Source organism: Chelonia mydas, chromosome 2 (genome assembly GCF_015237465.2).
Source record: "Chelonia mydas isolate rCheMyd1 chromosome 2, rCheMyd1.pri.v2, whole genome shotgun sequence".
Taxonomy (NCBI): Eukaryota; Metazoa; Chordata; order Testudines; family Cheloniidae; genus Chelonia; species Chelonia mydas.
Window position 1 is genome coordinate 109,890,584 of NC_057850.1, and position 20,138 is coordinate 109,910,721.

Consider the following 20,138-nt stretch of genomic DNA (forward strand, 5'->3'; position numbering starts at 1 on the left):
ACAGCGTTTGTTTGGCTTCAGCCAGAGACCGAAGCTGGCACATGGTTGTTTTACTGTTACTGATTCAGCGAGTGCTTTTTCCCCCAAGAGCAGCTGTCCTAAACATGTTTACGTAACTGGTGGGCCTGCTCCTTCCTCCTCCCAGCTCTCTGTGTGGTAGGACATTCCAAAGTGCAGTGCTTCCTGGGCTGCTATTGCGTGTCCCCTCAGGACACACTTTGTCTTGATGAGATATTATGGAATGTTTGCCCAGATTGTCCCAAAGCGCACTGATACAAACACAGTTAAGCAGTATGGTAGATGTAGATACACAAATGTGATTGTGATCACAGAAAAGCTGCTGTGTGCACATATACTGAACCATGTTACTTGTAACCAGTTGTAACCCTGTATTTGAGGAAATAAACGGGGGGTGGGATATATTTCAGTCATATTAGCTTAACACCATTGAGCCCCATTAAGTTGCAGACTAGCAAGCTTTGTTGTAGCCAAGATTCACCCAGGCTACAGCCAGCCAACTAATGATTTGAGTTGTGTTGAGCTCTCTCAGTGGAACCAATGTAATTAAAAAACACACCTGTCTTGCCCCTCAAGATGTACCCTTAAGGCAGCCATCTGTCTGACAGCATTACAAAACTACAGTTAACAGTTGTGGCATGGAGATATAAAGCCTTAAAAGTAGATGTACAGGTTAAGTGACTTAAACTATATTGAAATAACCTCTTAATGAATCTGTTTCTATATTTTCCTCAGATCCAGGATAGCCCATCTTTGCTATGTGAAGTCAATACCAAAGCCAGGCTTACATGTCTAGCAGTATGGCTAGACAGAACTTCAGAAACCAAAGAGAACCCTGACAACGCTGCAACCTCTTCTTATGGTAACAGAGGTGGATCCTGATTATTTTATGTTGAAAATAAGTCCTATTTAGGTGCTATTAATATAGTGAGAAAATAGAAAATACGAGAGCAGGTAGGAGTTTTTATTGCATGTTTTGTGGATGAATGTGGTGCTGTTAAAACTAAAGGACATGATAGCACTTATTTAGGGCATCATACTGATAGACGGTGCAAACTTTCTGGCCTAATACTCTCTCAGGGTATGTCTACACTACCCGCCAGATCGGCAGGCAGCGATCAATCCAGGAGGGGTCGATTTATCCCATCTAGTCTAGACGCGATAAATCGACCCACGAGAGCTCTCCCGTCGACTCCTGTACTCTGCCACTGCGAGAGGCGCAAGTGGAGTCAACGGAATAGCGGCAGCAGTCAACTTACCGTAGTGACGACACCGCGGTGAGTAGGTCTAAGTACATCGACTTCAGCTACGTTGTGTAACTAACATCGATTCCCCCCGCCCCCACCACTGTAGACCAGGGCTCAGTCTGGAGCAGTAATGCCAGAACTAATGAAGATGCAATAAATAAGCAACCATATAACGGCATTTTGCAGAATCACTTTTCAAATGGAACCCACTTGAAGGATTAAGTTTTCCCAGCTAAAAATATACAGTTTTCTCAAATACACATGACACTACTTGCTGACTGTATTATTGAAACATGCCAGTCTGACACTTTGGATGTCCACCCAGACCACTAATGGGTTCTGTCACTGTCTGCCCTGTAACCCTGGGTGCCTGTGGAGTGCAGGTTTGGTTCAGAGCCCTGACACCAGCAGCATGCTATAGTATAATGGTCTCACCCTGGCTTCCACCAGTCCAGTTGCTCCTTCTAGGGTGACTCAACAACCTTCCAGTCCCAAGTCTCCCCAAAACCATCTCCCCTGCAGTGTCCAGTCCCTCTTACTGGACACTCACAGAGATAACAGCAAGTTCGCTGCCTCCAAAAAGCCAGTACACAAAACAGCTTGTCAGCTCAGCTGGGGGGATCGCACTCCACCATAATACACAGCACAGATGGTTCGTAGTAAAACGGAGAATAAGTTTATTAACAAAAAACATAGATTTAAGTGATTTCAAACAAAAGTGAAAGAGGTCTGAAAGGGCTACAAACAAAACAAAAAGAACACGCTTTCCAGTGTTGACAACTTAATTCTAGCAAGATATGGCTTTTGCCTAACATAGTTCTTTTGTCAGCATTTTGCAGCCTCTTGTAACAGGAGGACCCATCTTTCATAGATACAAAGCGCTGGCTTCTTTGCTGTCTTGGGTGATGAATATCCCAAAGTCTTGTCGCAACTCCTTATATCTCCAAAGTTTGTCTTTGTCTTCAAAGCCAAGAAGCCTTCCTGGGGGCTCAACATTCTGTCTCCACCAGGGACCCGATGCCGTGTTAATTTCTCAGTTTCCTGAGATTTACAATGCAAATGATATTCCTGCAATCTCCGATGCAAATGAATGGCTCATTGTCCTTGTCACACCTGGTTCAATCTGCAGTTGAGCCAAAGAGGTGTTGGCCTTTCTCTTTTGTCTGCTTACAGCAGGGATTCACAAACTGGGAGTCGGGACCCCTCAGGGGTCATGAGGTTATTACATGGGGGGTCGCAAGCTATCAGCCTCCACCTCAAGCCCCACTTTGCCTCCAGCATTTATAATGGTGTTAAATATGTAAAAAAGTGTTTTTTAATTTAAAAGGGGGGTCGCAAACAGAGGCTTGCTATGTGAAAGAGGTCACCAATACTAAAGTTTGAGAACCACTGGTTGCACACATTTCACAGTGATATTAATGACCAGCGGGGTTATTGGTTTTCCAATGATACACTACAAGATACCTTTTAAATTAATATTATGGCAAGTGTGTGAAGTTCATTGAGCTAGTCGGGCCAGATGAGATTTACTGTTATATACCAGGGAGGCCCTGGCCATCTGGCATTGGGGTGTTCTGAGGGTCACAGTTAGTCTGACCAAAATCTTAATTTTCTGCAGTGTTCTCTAAGCACCTTTAAGTAAGAATTAATGTGGTAATATTTAGGTAAATAAAATGCTCAGGCTTTTAGGGTACTGGTTTTGACTGGCAGTATGCTGTGCACGGATTCTTAAACCTGTTGGGTCAGATTTTCAATGCAGTTTTGCGTCTCTAATAGGTCACTTGCATGTCAGGTATGTAGGTGTGGACAGATGTATTTACCCAATATCATGGGTCTAACTTAGCAAATCTAGCCCAGTATTTTTTTACTTGGCAGTCCTGCATGACCATCTAAAATACATTTACTTGCTCACTTGATATTCGGACATTGCATACCAAGTAACATACATGGCACTCTCCTCTCTTCCACTAAAATAGATTATAGAGCTCATTCTGTTTCAATTTCTTTTTTAAATGGGGGGAAATAAATATGTACTTCATGCCAGCAGAGATTTCAAATATTGAGCTTAAAAACTCATGATGAATAACGTTCTGCTTTGTTTCAGTAAATGAAGATGAACAGCCATTGATAACTAGGAAAAAGAAGGTTTGTTGGACTGATGATAGTGATAAATCAGCAAAGGGAGATAGACAAGTGACGCCCAAGAAACGAAAATCAGAAGGTGCACAGCAAAAGAAGAAAACGAAACTACAGAGCTCAAAATGAATGTAACCTCTTTACCACTCAAATAATAAGCTGATATTAGTAAATTTCGTTATCGCTGTAACCATTTTTTACACCTATCACTTCTACTCAAGCCATTTTTTGCCATCTCAACAGGGCACATATTTCTGAAACTATCTAATTTTGGGAGTAGAAAATTTTTCTACATTGGTAAATGACCATTCAGAATTTTGGAAGGTGGCAAATCTGATGGTACTAACTTTTCTTGAAATATACCATTCAGAGGTAAACGCATAATGATGTATATCTAATTTATGTTTTTAATTATATCAAGTATAGTATAAACATTCTCTTTAAACAGTTCTGAAATTCAGTTTAAAACTACAAAAATTGCTGCAGTTCTGTGTTAATATACTTGGATTTTCTCGTTTTAATAATTAAAACTTGAAAATAGGTTTCAGTGAAATATACAATGAAAATGTCTGCAGTTAACCATTTCTACAATGTTAAACTGTTTGCAACAGGACTGGCAGCCCATAAAGATCTTCCACAGTGTTTGGGCACTTGTATCTAGGAGGACTCAATTTTGGAAGGGACCAGTTTTTTATATAATTCAGGGAAAACTGTGTTTTAAATATACCTACTAGGCTGGATTTTTTTACTAAAAAAATGTGCCTGCCTTTATCACTTTAAGGGTTATCTTTAGACAATCTTAATATATACTCCATGATGTCATAAAAATAGAACTACCAAAAATATCCTTCATATATTCACAGAAAGAAAACTTGTGTTTAACCCTTAAGACAGCAATGAAAAGAGGGTGTAAAAAGCAAATTGTATATTTTTTGCCTTCTACTATTTCAAGTCTTTAATTTTAAAAAGGCCTGTGTCCATAAATTCAACTCTGTTTATGTCCTCTTTTTTCCAGGAGTTGGTTTACTTGATTGAAACAGGTTTCAGAGTAGTAGCCATGTTAGTCTGTATCCGCAAAAAGAACAGGAGGACTTGTGGCACCTTAGAGACTAACAAATTTATTTGAGCATAAGCTTTTGTGAGCTACAGCTCACTTTATCGGATGCATAGGTGCCACAAGTACTCCTCTTCTCTTTTTCATTGAAACAAACACTTTGGTAACTTTTATGCAGGCATTTTACAAGTATTTACATTTACTCTCAGGCTGTTGAAATGCCAGTGTTAATAGGAAGTGGGCTAGAACAACTTTAAGATGTCCTATATGTTTTAAATCTTTATGTTCAAAGAAATCTAATATAAATTAGTTAAGTTGGAAAAGCTTACATTAATTTCTTTCCTTCTCCTTTTCTCCCCTAAAAATGTTTATCAAGTCTGTGCTCTGAGATTTATTGTGTAAAACAGAGAAAGAGTAGTATTTATTATGTACGTAAAGTTGTCTCCCTGATGAACCATTATACCATTGTGCTAAGTATTTGTACTGGGCATAATTCCACCTATCTTTAAAGGAAAGTGAGCAGAGAATGTTCAGTCAAAATAAGAATCATGGCTGACAATAGGCATTAAAGCAGAAATGTTCTCTACTCCAGTGGTTCTCAACCAGGGGTCCAGGGACCCCTGGGGGCCGTGAGCAGGTTTCTGGGGCACCACCAAGCAGGGCCAGTGTTAGACTTGCTGGGGTCCAGGGCAGAAAGCTGAAGCTCCATTGCTTGGGACTGAAACCCGGGGCTCTGAGTCCCACCACCTGGGGCTGAAACCGAAGCCTGAGCAATGTAGCTTCGCTGGGGTGCCTGTGGCTACCCCCTAACACCGGCCCTGGCTTTTATATGCAGAAAACTAGGTATTGTGGCACGGGTGGACTGTGGATTTTTTATAGCATGTTGGTGGGGGCCGCAGAAAGAAAAAGGTTGAGAACCCCTGCTCCACTCTATATAAAAATTTGATTAACCTGAATGTAGAGGACCAGATTAGTATTGAAGGGGTAGGAAAACTCAACAGAATGAATGGGGCCACACTGGAAAAGGAATGCAGTGTATCTTGGGGGGGGACATAAAATAAAACCTGTAAAGTATTTTAGCACAGCAGCCTGACTCTGCCTGAGCACTAAAGGGTCCTCTGACACAAAAGCAAAACAAACATCATCTGGACTCTGCTAGGATCTTTCACTTTATGGTGGCAATGTGTTCTTGGAGTAGGGATCTATGTTAATCTTTTGTAACTTTTTCCCTTATTTAGTTGAACTAAACCCTGTCTGTGTTAATTTGATTTTTAAACCTGGTTTATATTGATTTAGCTTAGCTTCACAGGGACAGTTTAAAGTCACACCTTTATTTAAACTTGCATAACTCTGAATGAAAAGGAGTACTTGTGGCACCTTAGAGACTAACCAATTTATTTGAGCATGAGTTTTCGTGAGCTACAGCTCACTTCATCTCATGCTCAAATAAATTGTTTAGTCTCTAAGGTGCCACAAGTACTCCTTTTCTTTTTGCGAATACAGACTAACACGGCTGCTACTCTGAAACCTGTCAAATAACTCTGAATATACATTAAGGCCTAAAATAGTTTTTAGAAGCTTCTGGTTTTATACAAAGCTTTTACCTATATAAAATAAGCCTGATCCATTTGAGGGTGCAGTGTGAAATATATCCAATCAAAGTTTTAACTGACTGCTAGGCCATTTTAGTGGCAGATATTGAGAGTTGTGTATGGTTCTTTTAGAACTATATTTTGTATAGTATTTTCAGATGTCTATTTTTATTTCTATTTAATATGTCTATGGGCTGAGGTGATGGATGCCATTTATACATGTAGACTAGTAGATAGCAATTTTGGTTTTTTAAATATGTAGGATGAATTTTCACAAACACTGCAATATGGAAATATGCAGATTAATCTCTACCCAAAAAATTAAGCATATACGTGTTTGACTGTGGATCAAAAACTTGAATTTATTGGCTAAGACCCTATCCTGCCAAGACTTTTGAACTTGCTTACTGCACATGAGTAGACCTATTGTCTTCAGTGGAATTGCTTGCATGTAAATCTTTGCAGGATCTAGGCCTAAAGAACTATATGACGTTAGCCCCCTTCCATAAATGTCTCCACAGCCAATTCTATGGCCCCAGGTGCAAGTATACTCATGCTGACTATAGCCTGTTTCTGACTCTGATATTACTGAAAAGGTTCAGTGCTGTACAGTGTTGGTTTGGGACTGCTCGCTTTTTTGCTTTGAAACCTGAAATGTGGTGTCCGCTCTGAATTCCTATTCAACACCTCTCAGGTTCTTTGAACCCTGTAGTACCATTGAATTGAAGAAAGTGAGAAGATAGTTTAAGCACTTGTTCAGGTGGTTTTGTTTAAATCTTAGTAGTTTGTAAGAAGTGTTTTTCTGTATCCTTCATATGTCTTTGGGATATATTTTACCTCACAGTACACAAGGTGTTGGCAGGAAATGTTAGTGCAAAACACTTTCTTCAGCAAATGTGTCCTTTTTACCAGTGTTGCATACTTACTATAGTGGAAGAAACTGTTGCATTTACCACACTTGTGAATGCATTTGATGAGGGCCAGAGGGATCTTCTGTAATTGGGCTTTCAGCTAATTACTAGACAGAAGAAACATTGAAAAAAAACTACTAATCAATAACATCTGAAATGTGTATGTTACACTTTGATAAGGACTGAGCTGCAGTGGAATAATACTGTTTACTAGATATGATCCCAGTAATCAAGTTATTGTCTGGATCTGAATTTCCTAAGAATTTGTGGGTGAGGTTTGGATCTGGAGTTTCTGCTTGGGCCCATCGCTAGTTTTTTAACCTCTCTAATTGTAGAGGCGTATATAAACTATATATCATTTTATGCTAACTATAGGCCCAAAGTTGGATAGTCAACAAAATTTCCATAAGTCAGCAGTCATTACAGTGGCAGTTATCCTAGTTAAGTCTGAAATGAATCTCCTGTTGTCAACTGCAGTCTCTCTTTTTATTTATTATTAAATAAAGTTATTGATAACATTCTCAAACTCCTTTTGGGCTGAAAAGAAATGTTTTTCATGGTTTTTTTAGGTCAGAGGTGACGTTTAAAAAACAACAAAAAAAACCTTTCACCAAAATCCATTAAGCCTTTTTTTTTTGAGAGGTGTATGCAGTGACAGACCAACCATTTTCTTCCACATGCTCCTGTCAGATACTTTTAGCAAGTGTAATTCAGCAATAACCAGTGTGAGGGCTGAAGATATACATGTTTAAAAAAAAAAAGAGTTCTGCAAGGTAAGCACTTCTTAGCTGAAACATATGTCCCACGCTGTACATTGATAGCATGTTCTTATCACAGTCTATATGAAACCCATAGTAAAGACCTATTTCTGTTTTACTGAGCAAATCCAGGAGAGAAGCTTCTGATAAGACAGACATGTTGAGCGGCGATCAGAAGAACTGGGCACAATGGCCCATCATCTGTTTATCACAACTGCACCTATTGTGGTTGGTTGGTTTGTCCCTCCTTGGGACCCAGCCAAGAAAAAGAACATTCTCTCTTATTTCAGAGTAGCAGCCGTGTTAGTCTGTATCCACAAAAAGAAAAGGAGTACTTGTGGCACCTTAGAGACTTAACAAATTTATTTGGGCATAAGCTTTAGTGGGCTACAGCTCACTTCATCGGATGCATGCAGTGGAAAATAGAGTGGGGAGATTTTATATACACGGAGAACATGAAACAATGGGTGTTACCATACACACTGTAACGAGAGTGATCAGGTATTTTATATACACGGAGAACATGAAACAATGGGTGTTACCATACACACTGTAACCTGATCACTCTCGTTACAGTGTGTATGGTAACACCCATTGTTTCATGTTCTCCGTGTATATAAAATCTCCCCACTCTGTTTTCCACTGCATGCATCCGATGAAGTGAGCTGTAGCTCACGAAAGCTTATGCTCAAAGAAATTTGTTAACTCTCTAAGGTGCCTCAAGTACTCCTCTCATCTCCCCCTGCATCTGTTTTTCATTCTTTTTTTCCTTCATCCTCCTCTTATCAGTAATAGCAAGTAGATGAAAATAAAGTGTTGTTTATTCTTGATTGTTCTTGTAGTCTAACTTATTTTTCTGTAGACCACTTGAAAATTGCTGAGGATCTCTACAGACCACTTAATAATCTTTCCAAATATTGTAAAAAAAAAAAAAAATGTTGGGGTGTGGGGTCTGGCCAGGAGCTAGGGTGAGGGAGGGGGCTCAGGGTTGGGGCAGGAGGTTGGGGGTGGAATGTTTACCTGGGGTGGCTCCTACTTGGTGCAAGGGGTGCAGGTGGGGAGTGCAGGAGCTACTGTTTGGTGCTCAGGATGGATGTGGGGGGGTGCAGAAGTCAGGGTATGGGGAGGCTGGGGGTGTAGGGGGTGCAGGAGTTGTTGGGGGGGTTCAAGGGCTTGGAGTGTGTGAGGGGGTGCAGGGGTCAGGGTGGGCAGGGGGCTAGGGTCATGGGGGTACTCACGGCAGGGGCCTGGAGGGGGGGTGTGCCGTGATTCCAGCCCCTTCCCCAAGGTCCCGCCCCCGAGCCTGCTGAGGCTCTGCTCTTCCCCCTCCCCCCTGCCGGCAAACAGCTGATCGGCGGCACGGAGAGGGGAGGGGCGGCAGGGAGCAAGCTGAGGGCAGGAGCCTGGCTGCCCAGCTGCAGCCGGAGCCCCAGCGCCAGCCGCACCAAGCTTCTGCCCCCGCGGGAGGGGGAGCGGGTGGGGGCGGGGCGCCGTGGTAAATCCAGTACTGGGAGGGTGAGGCGCTCCCCTGCGCGGGGCGGAGGGAGCCAAGCCAGCCCGCCCCCTGGGCCGAGGCGGCGGGAAACCCCGGGCGATGCGCGGCTTAGCCGCCCTTTCCCTGCCTGGCCACTCCGGGCGCGGCTCTGATTGGCTGGCCCGTCCCGTGCCCCGCCCCGGGAAGGTTCGGGGGTGGAAGGTCGGGGCGCCCCAGGCCCTGTGCGAAGGTTCCCGCGGCAGCTGGGCTCCAGGGGCGGGCAGGTCAGTGCCGCCGGCCTGCAGTGCACGCGCCCGGCCCTGGGGCTGCCGGGCGCGGGGGGAAGCGGTAGGGGCAAGTACCTGGCTTGGTACTTCTCGCGTGGTGCTGAGCCGAGCTGTGCAGGGGGCTGAGCGAGGCTCCGTGCGCGGGCCGTGGGGTGGGGGCTGAGCGAGGCTGGGCTGCCGGGGCGCGTTTGGAGGGGGGAGGAGGTGTTTTCTGTGTGTTGCGGTTGGGAACCCCAGACCCTGGAGATGGTGACGTTCCCCTCTGGTCACGGCTGGTTTCTCGCCCTGCCCTGTTCTCTGTTTGCTAGCGTCTTGCAAACTGCTTTCCCCCAGTCACTCTGCATCCCTCTGGGGGTGATCACAGGGGTCTGTCAACCCGTCTTACAGAAACGAGCCTGAACCAGCCCCCGCCTCTGAGTTTCCCCAGGCCGTGGGGAGGTGTGGATCCAGATTTGTGGCTGGCGCCTGTGTGTGTACTGGGCTGAACCCAGACCTAGATCCAGACACCCCTGAGCCTGGAGAAAGTTCAGATCCAGATCTGATCATGGCAACATGGCCCAGCCTCTGCCTGTTCAGGGAGGTTCTGGGCTAGAGCTATTGCAGGACCATGAGGTTTGTTACCCCTTGCGTTGTCATTATAGGGAATTGCCTAAGATGCTTGACACAGAAACATTACCAATGGCCTCTATTAACGAGCAGCTTCAGTACATCTGTCTCAAGCCATTAGACCCTGAACCACCTTCCTTACACGCTGCTTCTCCTTGGCCTTCAGGTTCAGTGTTCATCAAACCCATTTAAAATCTATTTTAATATTCTATACTTAATGTGTGTGATATCCTTTCACTTAGTCCAGAACTGTTCGTTCATATGAGATGTTTCTCCTTCTCACTTGCATCCAGATACACTGATATCATGGTATATGCTTTCATGTTCTTAGGATTTTAAGTTTGTGGTGCATGTTTGTTCTTGTTTCTCAATGATTGCCAATACCTTGTCTAAAAACAGAGCAGTATAGGGAAGTTTGCATTACTGTTGGCCAACCTTTAGTCATTATACAAAAACTATACATCAATAGAGGACTTCCGTTTCAAGTGTTATCAAGTTAATACCTTTGAGAGCATTAAAGTAAGTTTAAAAATAAATTTACGTTTGCATAAAAGCTGTGTCAAGGAAGGAGGGAATGAAAAGAATTAATATAACTCTGATTTCCTTGTTATGTTCCCAGAATGGGTTTGGACTGGATAGGCTTTGGCTATGCAGCATTGGTTACATCAGGTGGAATAATTGGCTACGCAAAAGCAGGTATAGTATTGATAAAGCCTCAAACTCTCTGGTGCATCATTGAATTAGATGTTGGGAAATGGAACCACCCTCACCCCCCTCATATAAAAAGCAAAATATCAAGTTTTCTGCACAGTGTAACTTCTTGTAGAAAGAGGCTATCTAAATGTTCATGCTGTTCTTAACTTTGACAGTTTAAGGTTTATGCAGATCTTTCACTGTAGTTGGGAGTGGACAGCTGTAATTTAAGTTGGTGTTTTTTTGTGATAAACTCACAATCAGGCATACCAGTCGTCTACTGATGGCTTTATGTTCTTTGGGTGCATCGCTGTAAGCTTGCTTCAGAAAGGCTTTGTGGCTGATGTCTTGAATATCAATGACCTACTTATATATTTTTCAGATAACCTATAAAAAGGTTAATTGCTAGTGGTTTTTAATTTTGTTTTTTACAATTGATACCAACACCATTTTGTACTCTACAAATGGTCCCCTTATCACTTCTAAAAATGGTACATTTAGAAGAGTAACTGCAAGTATTTAGGGAGCTCAGCTTTCCATTTTAACCTTTCTGTAAGTAGTGTGACTTGTTTATGCTGTGTCAGAGTTATTTAGCAATATTTCTTTGCAGAGCTGCATTGAATATATTTGCACTTGGAACTTTATTCCCTGATCTGCTGCTTCCAGTTCTGCTTTTCTTGGTTTTCATTCCTTCATACAGAACCGTGGATCATCAGCTGTTCAAATTCTTGCAATGGGACGCCTCAATTCATGTGGAAACCCTCACTCAGTTTTAGGATAGACCCATGTTTAATGTGGACTGAGGAGTTCGCTGTTACCCATTGGCCTGCTCCTACATCCCTGAATTCAGTAGGAGTTTTGCCCACAAATATGAATAAATTGGAGCTCCAGCGAGCTTGTTAATGTGCTCCCACTAGCTTGTTTCATCCTGTAGTGTAGGTGACCAGTCAGGATGGAGGTAGTGAACAACATTTGGAACTTGCACTGAACTTTTGATTAGTATTTCTCAGAGCACTTTACAAAATGATAAGCATTATTATCCTTTGTTTCGAGATGGGGAAACTGAGACCCAGAATTTAAGTGACTTTTCCGAGGTCATGTGGTAATTCAGTGGCCAAGCGAGGCATGGAACCCAGGTCTCCTGACTCGCAATCTGAGAGGAATGATTTTTTTGAGGGGAGGAGTAAAAGCAAGTGAGGTGACTTGACGGGGTATGAGAGACTGCTAATAACTGAGACCTGCCTGTGCCAGTAAAAGTATGGGACAAGCATGTTAAAAATAAAGGAAGAGTAGCTGAGCAAATGGCTCTGTCCATCATTATATTCACTTTATTCTATAGCTATCTATTTTTAACTTAAACCTGAAAATGTTCAACCAGTGAGATCCCTGACCATTCTGATATCCTTGCAAAAAAGAGATGCCTTATATAATGATGTCACTACTGACAGAGTAGGCTCTTTAATAATTTTTTTCTTTTTTAAAAAATGTTCTCAGTGTAAATTACCTCTATTGTATATTCCTGTGTGGAGATCCTTATGATCTTGCGATATCACGTTCATATGTCAAATCTATTACTGTAGTGCAAATCTAGGGAGCGTTATCTCCTTCATCTTTTATAGGTGGAGACCCTGCCTGTCCATATCTTCAGAATGTCCAAGTGTGTTTGTAATAACTTAAGGTTTTGTTTGGCTCCAACATAAGTACTGAAACATATCTTGCCTATGTTGTATTCAATGGGGTGCTCCAAAACCAATCTGCAGGCATGCCAGGGAAATCCTGGCATCACGCTACCTAACCCCCTCCCCACCCCCTGCCCAGTTGTGTCATGAAATACGGGGGGGGGGAGAGCGGGTACCATGTGTGAGTAGCTGTGGGCATGGGCATCTCGTTACTGTTGATCATTGAGGCAAAATTCAGGTATGCGGTGGCCATTCTGCGGAAAATCAGTTACTCAATTTGAAGGAGAAAGCTGTAGCTACGCTGCTGAACTGGATGGGAATAGAGTAGCCACTTGCTAATGTGCGTGTCTTTTCCTTACACAAATGAGTATGTCCTGCACCTCCTCTCCCTCCATCCCCTGCTTTATCCCAGATGTGGGATCTGAACCAATAGAGCAGCTGATGATTAATGACTGAAGAATGATCAGCTTCCTACAGCACTAAGTGCTCATCATTCTGGTAAACTTTGAGTAAAGACTTTTATCATACTAGCCTTACAATTTCAGACCATTTTAGTGGTGACCTGCAAATGGAACAGATGGAATGCTATCACCATTAGCAATAGGCGTGGAATGCTCCTCTTAGCATGATTGATGAAGGCATTCATCACTTATTAAAGGTGATGACATTTTGTCAATTCCATTTACAGGTTGTCTACAAATCACTGAGGATAGGACTGGAAATAGCATGCATCTTCTGTCAATAGTGCAGGGTTATCCTTTTGCACTAAGGACCAGATCTAAAGCCTACTGAAGTCCATGGGGATCGTTTTTTCCATTGTCTCCAATGGCTTTGGATTTGGGCCTTTTGTGTGTTTAACCTTGAATACTTCTATTATTGGTGCCTTCTAGCCCTTCTTGGTAAGTTGTCTAATCGTCTTGCCTAGCTAGTTTAAATTTCCTTTTTCTAATCTCAGGTCATTGCTATGTGAGATCTGTACCACCCAACATAATTAATCCCTTTATTTCATGCTAGTACCTCTCAAAAGCTTCTGGAAACATTTGGGGGGGACAAGTTCTTTTACCCATCAAAGGTCATGTCTAATGCTTTTATTCTAGGGACTCTTTTTGTGTTTGTAATTTATCAATGACTTATTTGCATGTTAAAGAACTAAACGCTGTAATGTTACCTGCAACTAATCTAGTGTTATTTGGTACTTTGTTAGGATCTGTATCATGACTTTCTTAATAAAAGCCAGCCTATTCAAATATTAACACCCCTCTCACATTTGATCTAAATTCTAGTCTACCTTATAACAGTGAACGAACATGATTGTTTTGTTTAACTGCTTGGTTTATGGACCAAGTTTATGTCTGATCTTCTAATAAGTGCAGTATGTTTGATTTATTCAAGGTAGTGTCCCATCTCTAGCTGCTGGTCTTCTCTTCGGGAGCTTAGCTGGACTGGGTGCTTACCAGCTGTCTCAGAATCCAAAAAATGTGTGGCTTTCTCTGAGTGAGTCTCCTTTAAAATATCTATGTAAAACAAATGTACTGTTATGTTAATAACACTTCAAGGCTGTATATGATGGTGCAGCAGTAGGGTGCACCATAGCTAAGATTGTGCTTCAAAGTTCACTTTTAACCGGGCATTTAAAACCTTTATGTTGTAGAACTCTCACTGAAATGGCAAAAAGCAATACATTGAATATAAACTTAGAGCACTATTTGAAATTTTCATGATGGTTTAATGAAAAATGAATTGATAGAATAATAAGAGTTTAATAATTATCCCCTTTGGTATGTCTTCCCCACCCCTCCCTGCTAGACTGTCTCACTTTTCTTAGTACTCGTTTGGCAATAAATTTAAATCACTCCAGGCTCTGGCTTTTAGCCACTTCGTTGTGTTCATGTACTGATTCCTAGAATATCAGTTATACTGTACATCAGGTGTGTTTGTCTATAGAATATTGTATGACATTTTAGCCTTAAAGGAAAACATATGCCAAGCCAAACCTGCCAAATTTCAGTTTGCAGAAAAATCTGCTGTGGGTATGAATGGTCATCACTTCCAGATAGTGAGAGAGAAACCCCCATCAAATGCTGCCAGTAGCCTAGAGGAAAGAGGAGACCAGGTGGGAGTTCAGCTTTCACCTCTTCTACGTGCTGTTTAAATTCCTCTGCAATTCACTACCCCTATTATTGACTACAGTCATGAACCCCTACCTAGAAGACAGTTAGGAAAGAGCTGTTGACCCCACCCTTTTTCCCTCCAGCCCCCTTTCCTTTTAAAATAAGTTAATAGTTTATGCAAGTTCACTACAAATCCAGACCTCAGGTCTAAGATAACAACCCCTAATCTTCCCCACTGCACCACACTGTCTTTCAGAGAGACTAAAACTGTTTTGGGTTATCTTGTCCTTAACAGCTGTAAGCCACATTCTTGTGCCAGAGCCAGGGGTTCTGATCATCAGTGTTCTACTGCTGACTAGTAAACAATGTAAGTCACTTGGAAGTGTGTGTCAAGTCCTCCTCCAGTGACTGGTCTAGAAAGGAAGTGCTCCTGTAGCTCAAATAATAGGAGCCTAAGTTAGGGGACCTGAAGGTCAAGGAGTTCAAACTCTGCTGCTGCTGGAAGGCCGGAGTGTATGGTTGCATGCAGTTCACATAGTGAAAAAACTACTTTTGGTCAGGGTTTTTTGGTTAAAAATTACAATCTGTAATATGGTGTGAATCCCCAAAATACATGTTTTGTATTGCAGCCACTTGTCACAACATTTTGTTTGTGTAATCCAATGGAGGCAGGGGGTGTGTGAAGTGTAACCCTCTGTCTGATCCACAGAGGACGTCCCTCTGTGACAACTCTCAGCTTGAGGGCATACCTCTTCAGAACAAGCTGTAAAATTGCATGCTTTTAGCTCTAGAGGCCATTGGTTCAGTCCCCGGTCTTGGGCAAACTGATGGTTGTCACATGTGCTGGTGTCTTACATTGAGCCATGTGCTTTATACTGGCTGGGAGGAGGGAGCACAATAGGCATATCTGCTGTAATGCAGGGATGACACCCTGCTGCTGCAACTGCTACTTCAGAGGTTCTCTGCAGCTGACAGGTATGTTTTTCACTGCTAAATCTAGAGGGTTGCTCTTTGTTTACTTTTTAATAATTTATAAATGGGGATAAAATGGTATAGGCACCCAGTTTACTGGGGAACATCACAGCCTCTCGCACTCGTCATAAGGGTCAATATAGACACTGCTTCAACTGTGCAATTTATTCCTCTGGTTCCCAGGCAAGTGCCACTTCCTTTCTCACTGACTCTTGGGAATTATACACCGAAGCTGTAGTTTAAAAAAAAAAAAAACCAAGAAGTTAGCAAACACAAACTAATTTAATGGCAGTTAAGGTTGTGGCACTCCACCCACTCAAACCTTAGAACTATGGAAATAAGTAATGGGGAAAGACTTGTGTATTCCTTTTCACCTTCATATTGCCTATAGCACTGTTGATACGCACTCCAGGGCTCCGTAAGGCTTTTGCTTCCGTCTCCAACTGATGCCCCAAAGCAGTACATACCCCACCTTCATTAAACTTGCAGTAACACAAAACCTTAATGTCAGCAGTGTTAAGGCAAAATAACTTTCCAAACGTATGGAATGTGTGACAGTTAGATGTGCTGATCTGTTGATATAAAATAGGGGTGGGTAAACTTTTTGACCCTAGGGCCACATCTGGGTATGGAAATTGCATGGCAGGCCATGGATGCTCACAAAATTGGGAGTTGGGGTGCGGGATGAGGTGAGAGCTCTGGCTGGGGGTGCGGGCTCTGGGTTGGGGCCAGAAATGAGGAGTTCAGGGTGCGGGAGGGGGCTCCAGGCTGGGTCAGGAGGTTGGGATGCGGGAGGAGGTCAGAGACGCAGGCTGCGGGTGGCTCTTACCTCAAGCAGGTCCCAGAAGCAGCGGCATGTCCCCATCTCCCGCTCCTACGCGGAGGCACGACCAGGCGACTCTGCGTGCTGCCCTGTCTGCAGGCACCGCTCCTGCAGCTTCCATTGGTCATGGTTCCCAGCCAATGGGAGCTGCAGAGCCGGTGCTTTGGGCGGGGGCAGCATGCAGAGCCCCCTGGCTAACCCTACACATAGGAGCCAGCGTGGGGACGTACTGCTGCTTCCGGGAGCCGCGCGGAGCACGCATGGAGCGGAGCAAGCCCCCGACCCCACTCCCCAGCTGGAGCACCGGAGCAGGGTAAGCCCCCGACTCCGCTCCCCCACAAGAGCTCAAGGGTTGTATTTAAAGGTTGATGGGCTGGCTGCAGGCTGTAGTTTGCCCACCCCAATATAAAAACATAAATTGTTTCCCCATCTTCACATATATCCATGTTTGTAAGGTCTTGAGTGGAGATGTCTTAACTGCCACTAAATATAATTTTTGTTTGATTACATTTATGGTGATCAGTCCATTAGGACTTAAGGCAGTTTTAACAAAATATTTGTGAAAGGCAACAAGGTTAAATGCCAATTCTGATCAGTACCCTAGACTATAGTTGTATACAAACTAGGGATCCATCCTGCAAACCCCAACTTGAGTAAATAGGCCCATTAGAATTATTTGTTGAGGGTTGAGCAGTGGATTTGTGCACAGATGGATCCGCTAATCAAACCCCCATAAAGGGAGGTGGTGACAGAGGTCTGCCATTCTGCTCACTTTTATGTTTTGCAGTTGTTGCTATGGGCTGGCTACTCCATGAATGGGCTAAGGATTTCATCCTCCATATGTCTTCTGTGCTGAGGAATGAGCTCTGCATGTTTTTCTAATCACTCAGCTTTTTCATTGGAGGTGTGTAGTTGTCAACAGTTTGGCCCTTCATTTTTAGCAGCTCCATGAATTTGCATGGGGACAGTGCCAGGAATAACTGATCAAGATGGATAATACTCTTAGCTCAGCTAATGGAAGATAGTGCAGGTTCTTGAAATAAATTAACAATACTTAAGGTATATGAAGCATGCTAAATCTTCAAAGTCTTTTACAAACACAAATTTAACTAATCCTCAGAACACCTCTGAGAAATAGGTGAACAAATATATTCTCGCTGTTTCACACATGCATGCGCGTGCACACACACACGCATTGGGGAAACCGAGGTGCACAAGTTTTGCCCAAAGACTCAGAGGGAGTCAATGCCTGAGTTGTGGTTAGAATAACTTATTTCTGATGAAAGATGCATCTTTTTCCAAGGGAACTATAAGGACACCAGATAGGTGTATAAAACCTGCGTTTAAAATATTACCCCTTACAGTGGGTTTTAAAAAAAAATTTACAGAGTTTTCTTGATTTTTCTGTTTTATGAAATTAATTGTGTTTCACACTTGATCTTATTTATCACTTCTTTTTTGCTCGCTCTGAGTTAGCATGTCTCTCTTGCGCACATACCTCTGAAATAGTTCTGACTGGTCATCTGATCTTTCATTTAGTTGCATCTGGAACACTGACTGGAGTTATGGGAATGAGATTTTACAACTCTGGAAAAGTCATGCCTGCAGGATTAATTGCTGGTGCCAGGTACTACACCACATGCTGTTTCTAATCTTACTCCATAAGTTTGAGTCACTCCTATTTAATTACATTGGGGTTAAATTACCGTGTTCTAGGATTATAAAATATTTAAATAAGATTCCATGTATCTTTTTAAAACCAGATCATTTCAGTTTTCTACTTATGTTTTTGCGGGGAGTATTTGGAAGTTTGCTCTGCACTTTTTTTAATTTCAATGAACTTACAATGTTTTCCTTTAAACAGTCTGTTAATGGTTGGGAGACTTGGACTGAAGATGATTGAAAAGCCCCATGATCCATAATTGTGACTTAATGTGTCAATAGGAAGCCTGAAAATGCAGCTGCCTGAATATACAGAGAGTACATAACTGTTCTTGCATCAAATAACTTTTTTTTTAAGATGGGGGAATTTGATGGCATGGGTAAGTGTTAAGTGTACAAAATATCATTTGTTTCAGCAGTCAATATTTATCCCTACTTTGTTCTGAGAAGTTGGGTTAATGTTAGTTTAAATTTCTCCTAATACATCTTTCATTAACCACTCCCATTTTGAGCAGTCCAAAAAAAAAAGTATAGACAACGTATGAGGGCTAGGGAACTGGTGCCTAACATCATGATAAAGACAATTCCCATTGTGGGCCAACAGGAGTACTTGGTCAAATACAATACAAATCTGTATGGTTACTCTGCATGCAAACTATCAGAATGCTTTACCTGACTGCGGTTTGGCTACAAGAATGTCTAACACCAACTGAATATTTTATTGCAAAATTATGTTAAGCAAAATGTCATTTAAAGGAGATTGATTTTTATACTAATAAAACCTGAGAATTTATATTGCAAAACCTATATCCTTTATTGGGCAAGTCTGGATTGGGGCAGGTTTGTGCCCTTCCTGTGGCTTACCTTTTCTTTTCTTCAGAAAATCTTTTCAGTGCACTCTTCTCCAAATGCAGTCTTTGATCATGTAAAGAAAGGTAACTTTTTAAATGGCGGGGAAGAAGACAGAATTACATGTGTACATTGTGTTAACACTGCATTAAAGACTCTTTAAAAAAGAAACCTCTATTGTGGATAATTTCAGCAAGATTTATGCAAGAGTATTTGAACTGTTGAAGTCAGCCTAAAATACACAATCACTTGCATTTTCTATTCGGAGTATAAAATAAATTCTGTAGTTCTGGTCTTCCCTACTCACCCTTTAGTTTCTAACAGTGCTTGAGCATTTATAGCATTTCTTCAGTTAATGGACACAGGTGTGACTTTATTTTGTAATCATAAACATAACTCTGCTTTCTGTGCAGTCTGTGGCTTAAACTGTAGTACAACTGTGGAAGATAGGGTTGATCCAGTACAGTCTTATAGTATAACATCTTTATAGTAATTATAATGATATTTATGCTGACTTGAAATATCCTAAAGTGTTTTACAAATACCAGAATCCCTTCACCCAGTAACAAAATGCAGCCACTTCTTGGGTGGAACTGAGCACCTGTTTAATGATGGTTTCCACCTTAGGGCTCTGAATCGCCGACGGGAATGCTGGGGTGTTAGCCCCATTCTGACTCTCGCCTTGGTTTTAAACAGTTCATACTGGTTCATTTGTGCCTTAGGCATTTCAGCCGCCACCTCAGCTAAGGGTCCACTGAGCTGCTGCCTCAGCTCTACCATGTATTGGTCTATAGAGATGCTGTACCCAAGGCAGGCCCTTTCGAAGTTTTCTAAGAAGGCCTCGGTATCATCGCCTGCCTTGTAGGTGGGGAACTTTCTGGGATGGGAAGTGGTACCTGGAGAAGGATTGCTAGGGTTTGTTGGTATATTCTGCTGAGCCCTTGCCTTCTCCATCTCCAGTTCATGCTTCCTCTCTTTTTCCTTCTCTTCCTCCACATGCTTCCTTTCTTTTTCCTTCTCCTCTATATCTTTTTCCTTTGCCTCCATAGCTCTCCTGTGAGCAGCCGCTTGGTGGTGTTCTGCCTCTTTCGCTGCCTCCCTTTCTTTGTCCTTTGCCTCCATTTCTCTCCTGTGAGCAGCTTCTAGGGCTTTTTTGGCTTCTTTCACTGCCTCCAGTTTGGCTAACTCCAATTTGTGTAGTGCCTTGGTGTCTGTCATCTTTACCTCTCTGTTTTTAACTAACTTTACACCTGAAGGTTAGAAATA

The 20,138-nt window shown here is 42.4% G+C and overlaps 2 protein-coding genes across 10 annotated transcripts in view; both read left to right on the top strand.

The window, feature by feature from the left end:
* Nucleotides 1–8,546, top strand: part of PAK1IP1 (PAK1 interacting protein 1) — an 18,972-nt gene extending 10,426 nt beyond the window's left edge. For 4 of the 6 annotated variants that reach the window (XM_037893118.2, XM_037893116.2, XM_037893120.2 and 1 more), the window contains 2 exons: nt 754–889; nt 3,370–8,546. In XM_037893118.2, coding sequence (XP_037749046.1) covers nt 754–889; nt 3,370–3,530 — 297 coding nt within the window. In that variant the 3' untranslated portion in view covers nt 3,531–8,546. The remainder of the gene's footprint in view (nt 1–753; nt 890–3,369) is intronic. The other 2 variants (XM_037893121.2, XM_037893117.2) reach the window with 1 other exon arrangement.
* Nucleotides 8,547–9,148: 602 nt separating this feature from the next.
* LOC102947427 (transmembrane protein 14C) lies at nt 9,149–19,043 on the top strand. Of its 4 annotated transcripts, none has more exons than XM_037893128.2 (5): nt 9,149–9,474; nt 10,703–10,779; nt 13,848–13,949; nt 17,901–17,988; nt 18,226–19,043. In XM_037893128.2, exons 1-5 carry the CDS (start codon nt 9,311–9,313, stop codon nt 18,281–18,283), a joined length of 489 nt encoding a protein of 162 aa, XP_037749056.1. In that variant the 5' UTR covers nt 9,149–9,310; the 3' UTR covers nt 18,284–19,043. The 4 variants fall into 4 exon arrangements, with proteins under 4 accessions (XP_037749056.1, XP_037749057.1, XP_043396020.1 ...); XM_037893129.2 differs by having other exon boundaries at nt 9,408–9,538; XM_043540085.1 differs by lacking the exon at nt 9,149–9,474 and adding an exon at nt 10,068–10,089.
* Nucleotides 19,044–20,138: the final 1,095 nt, after the last annotated feature.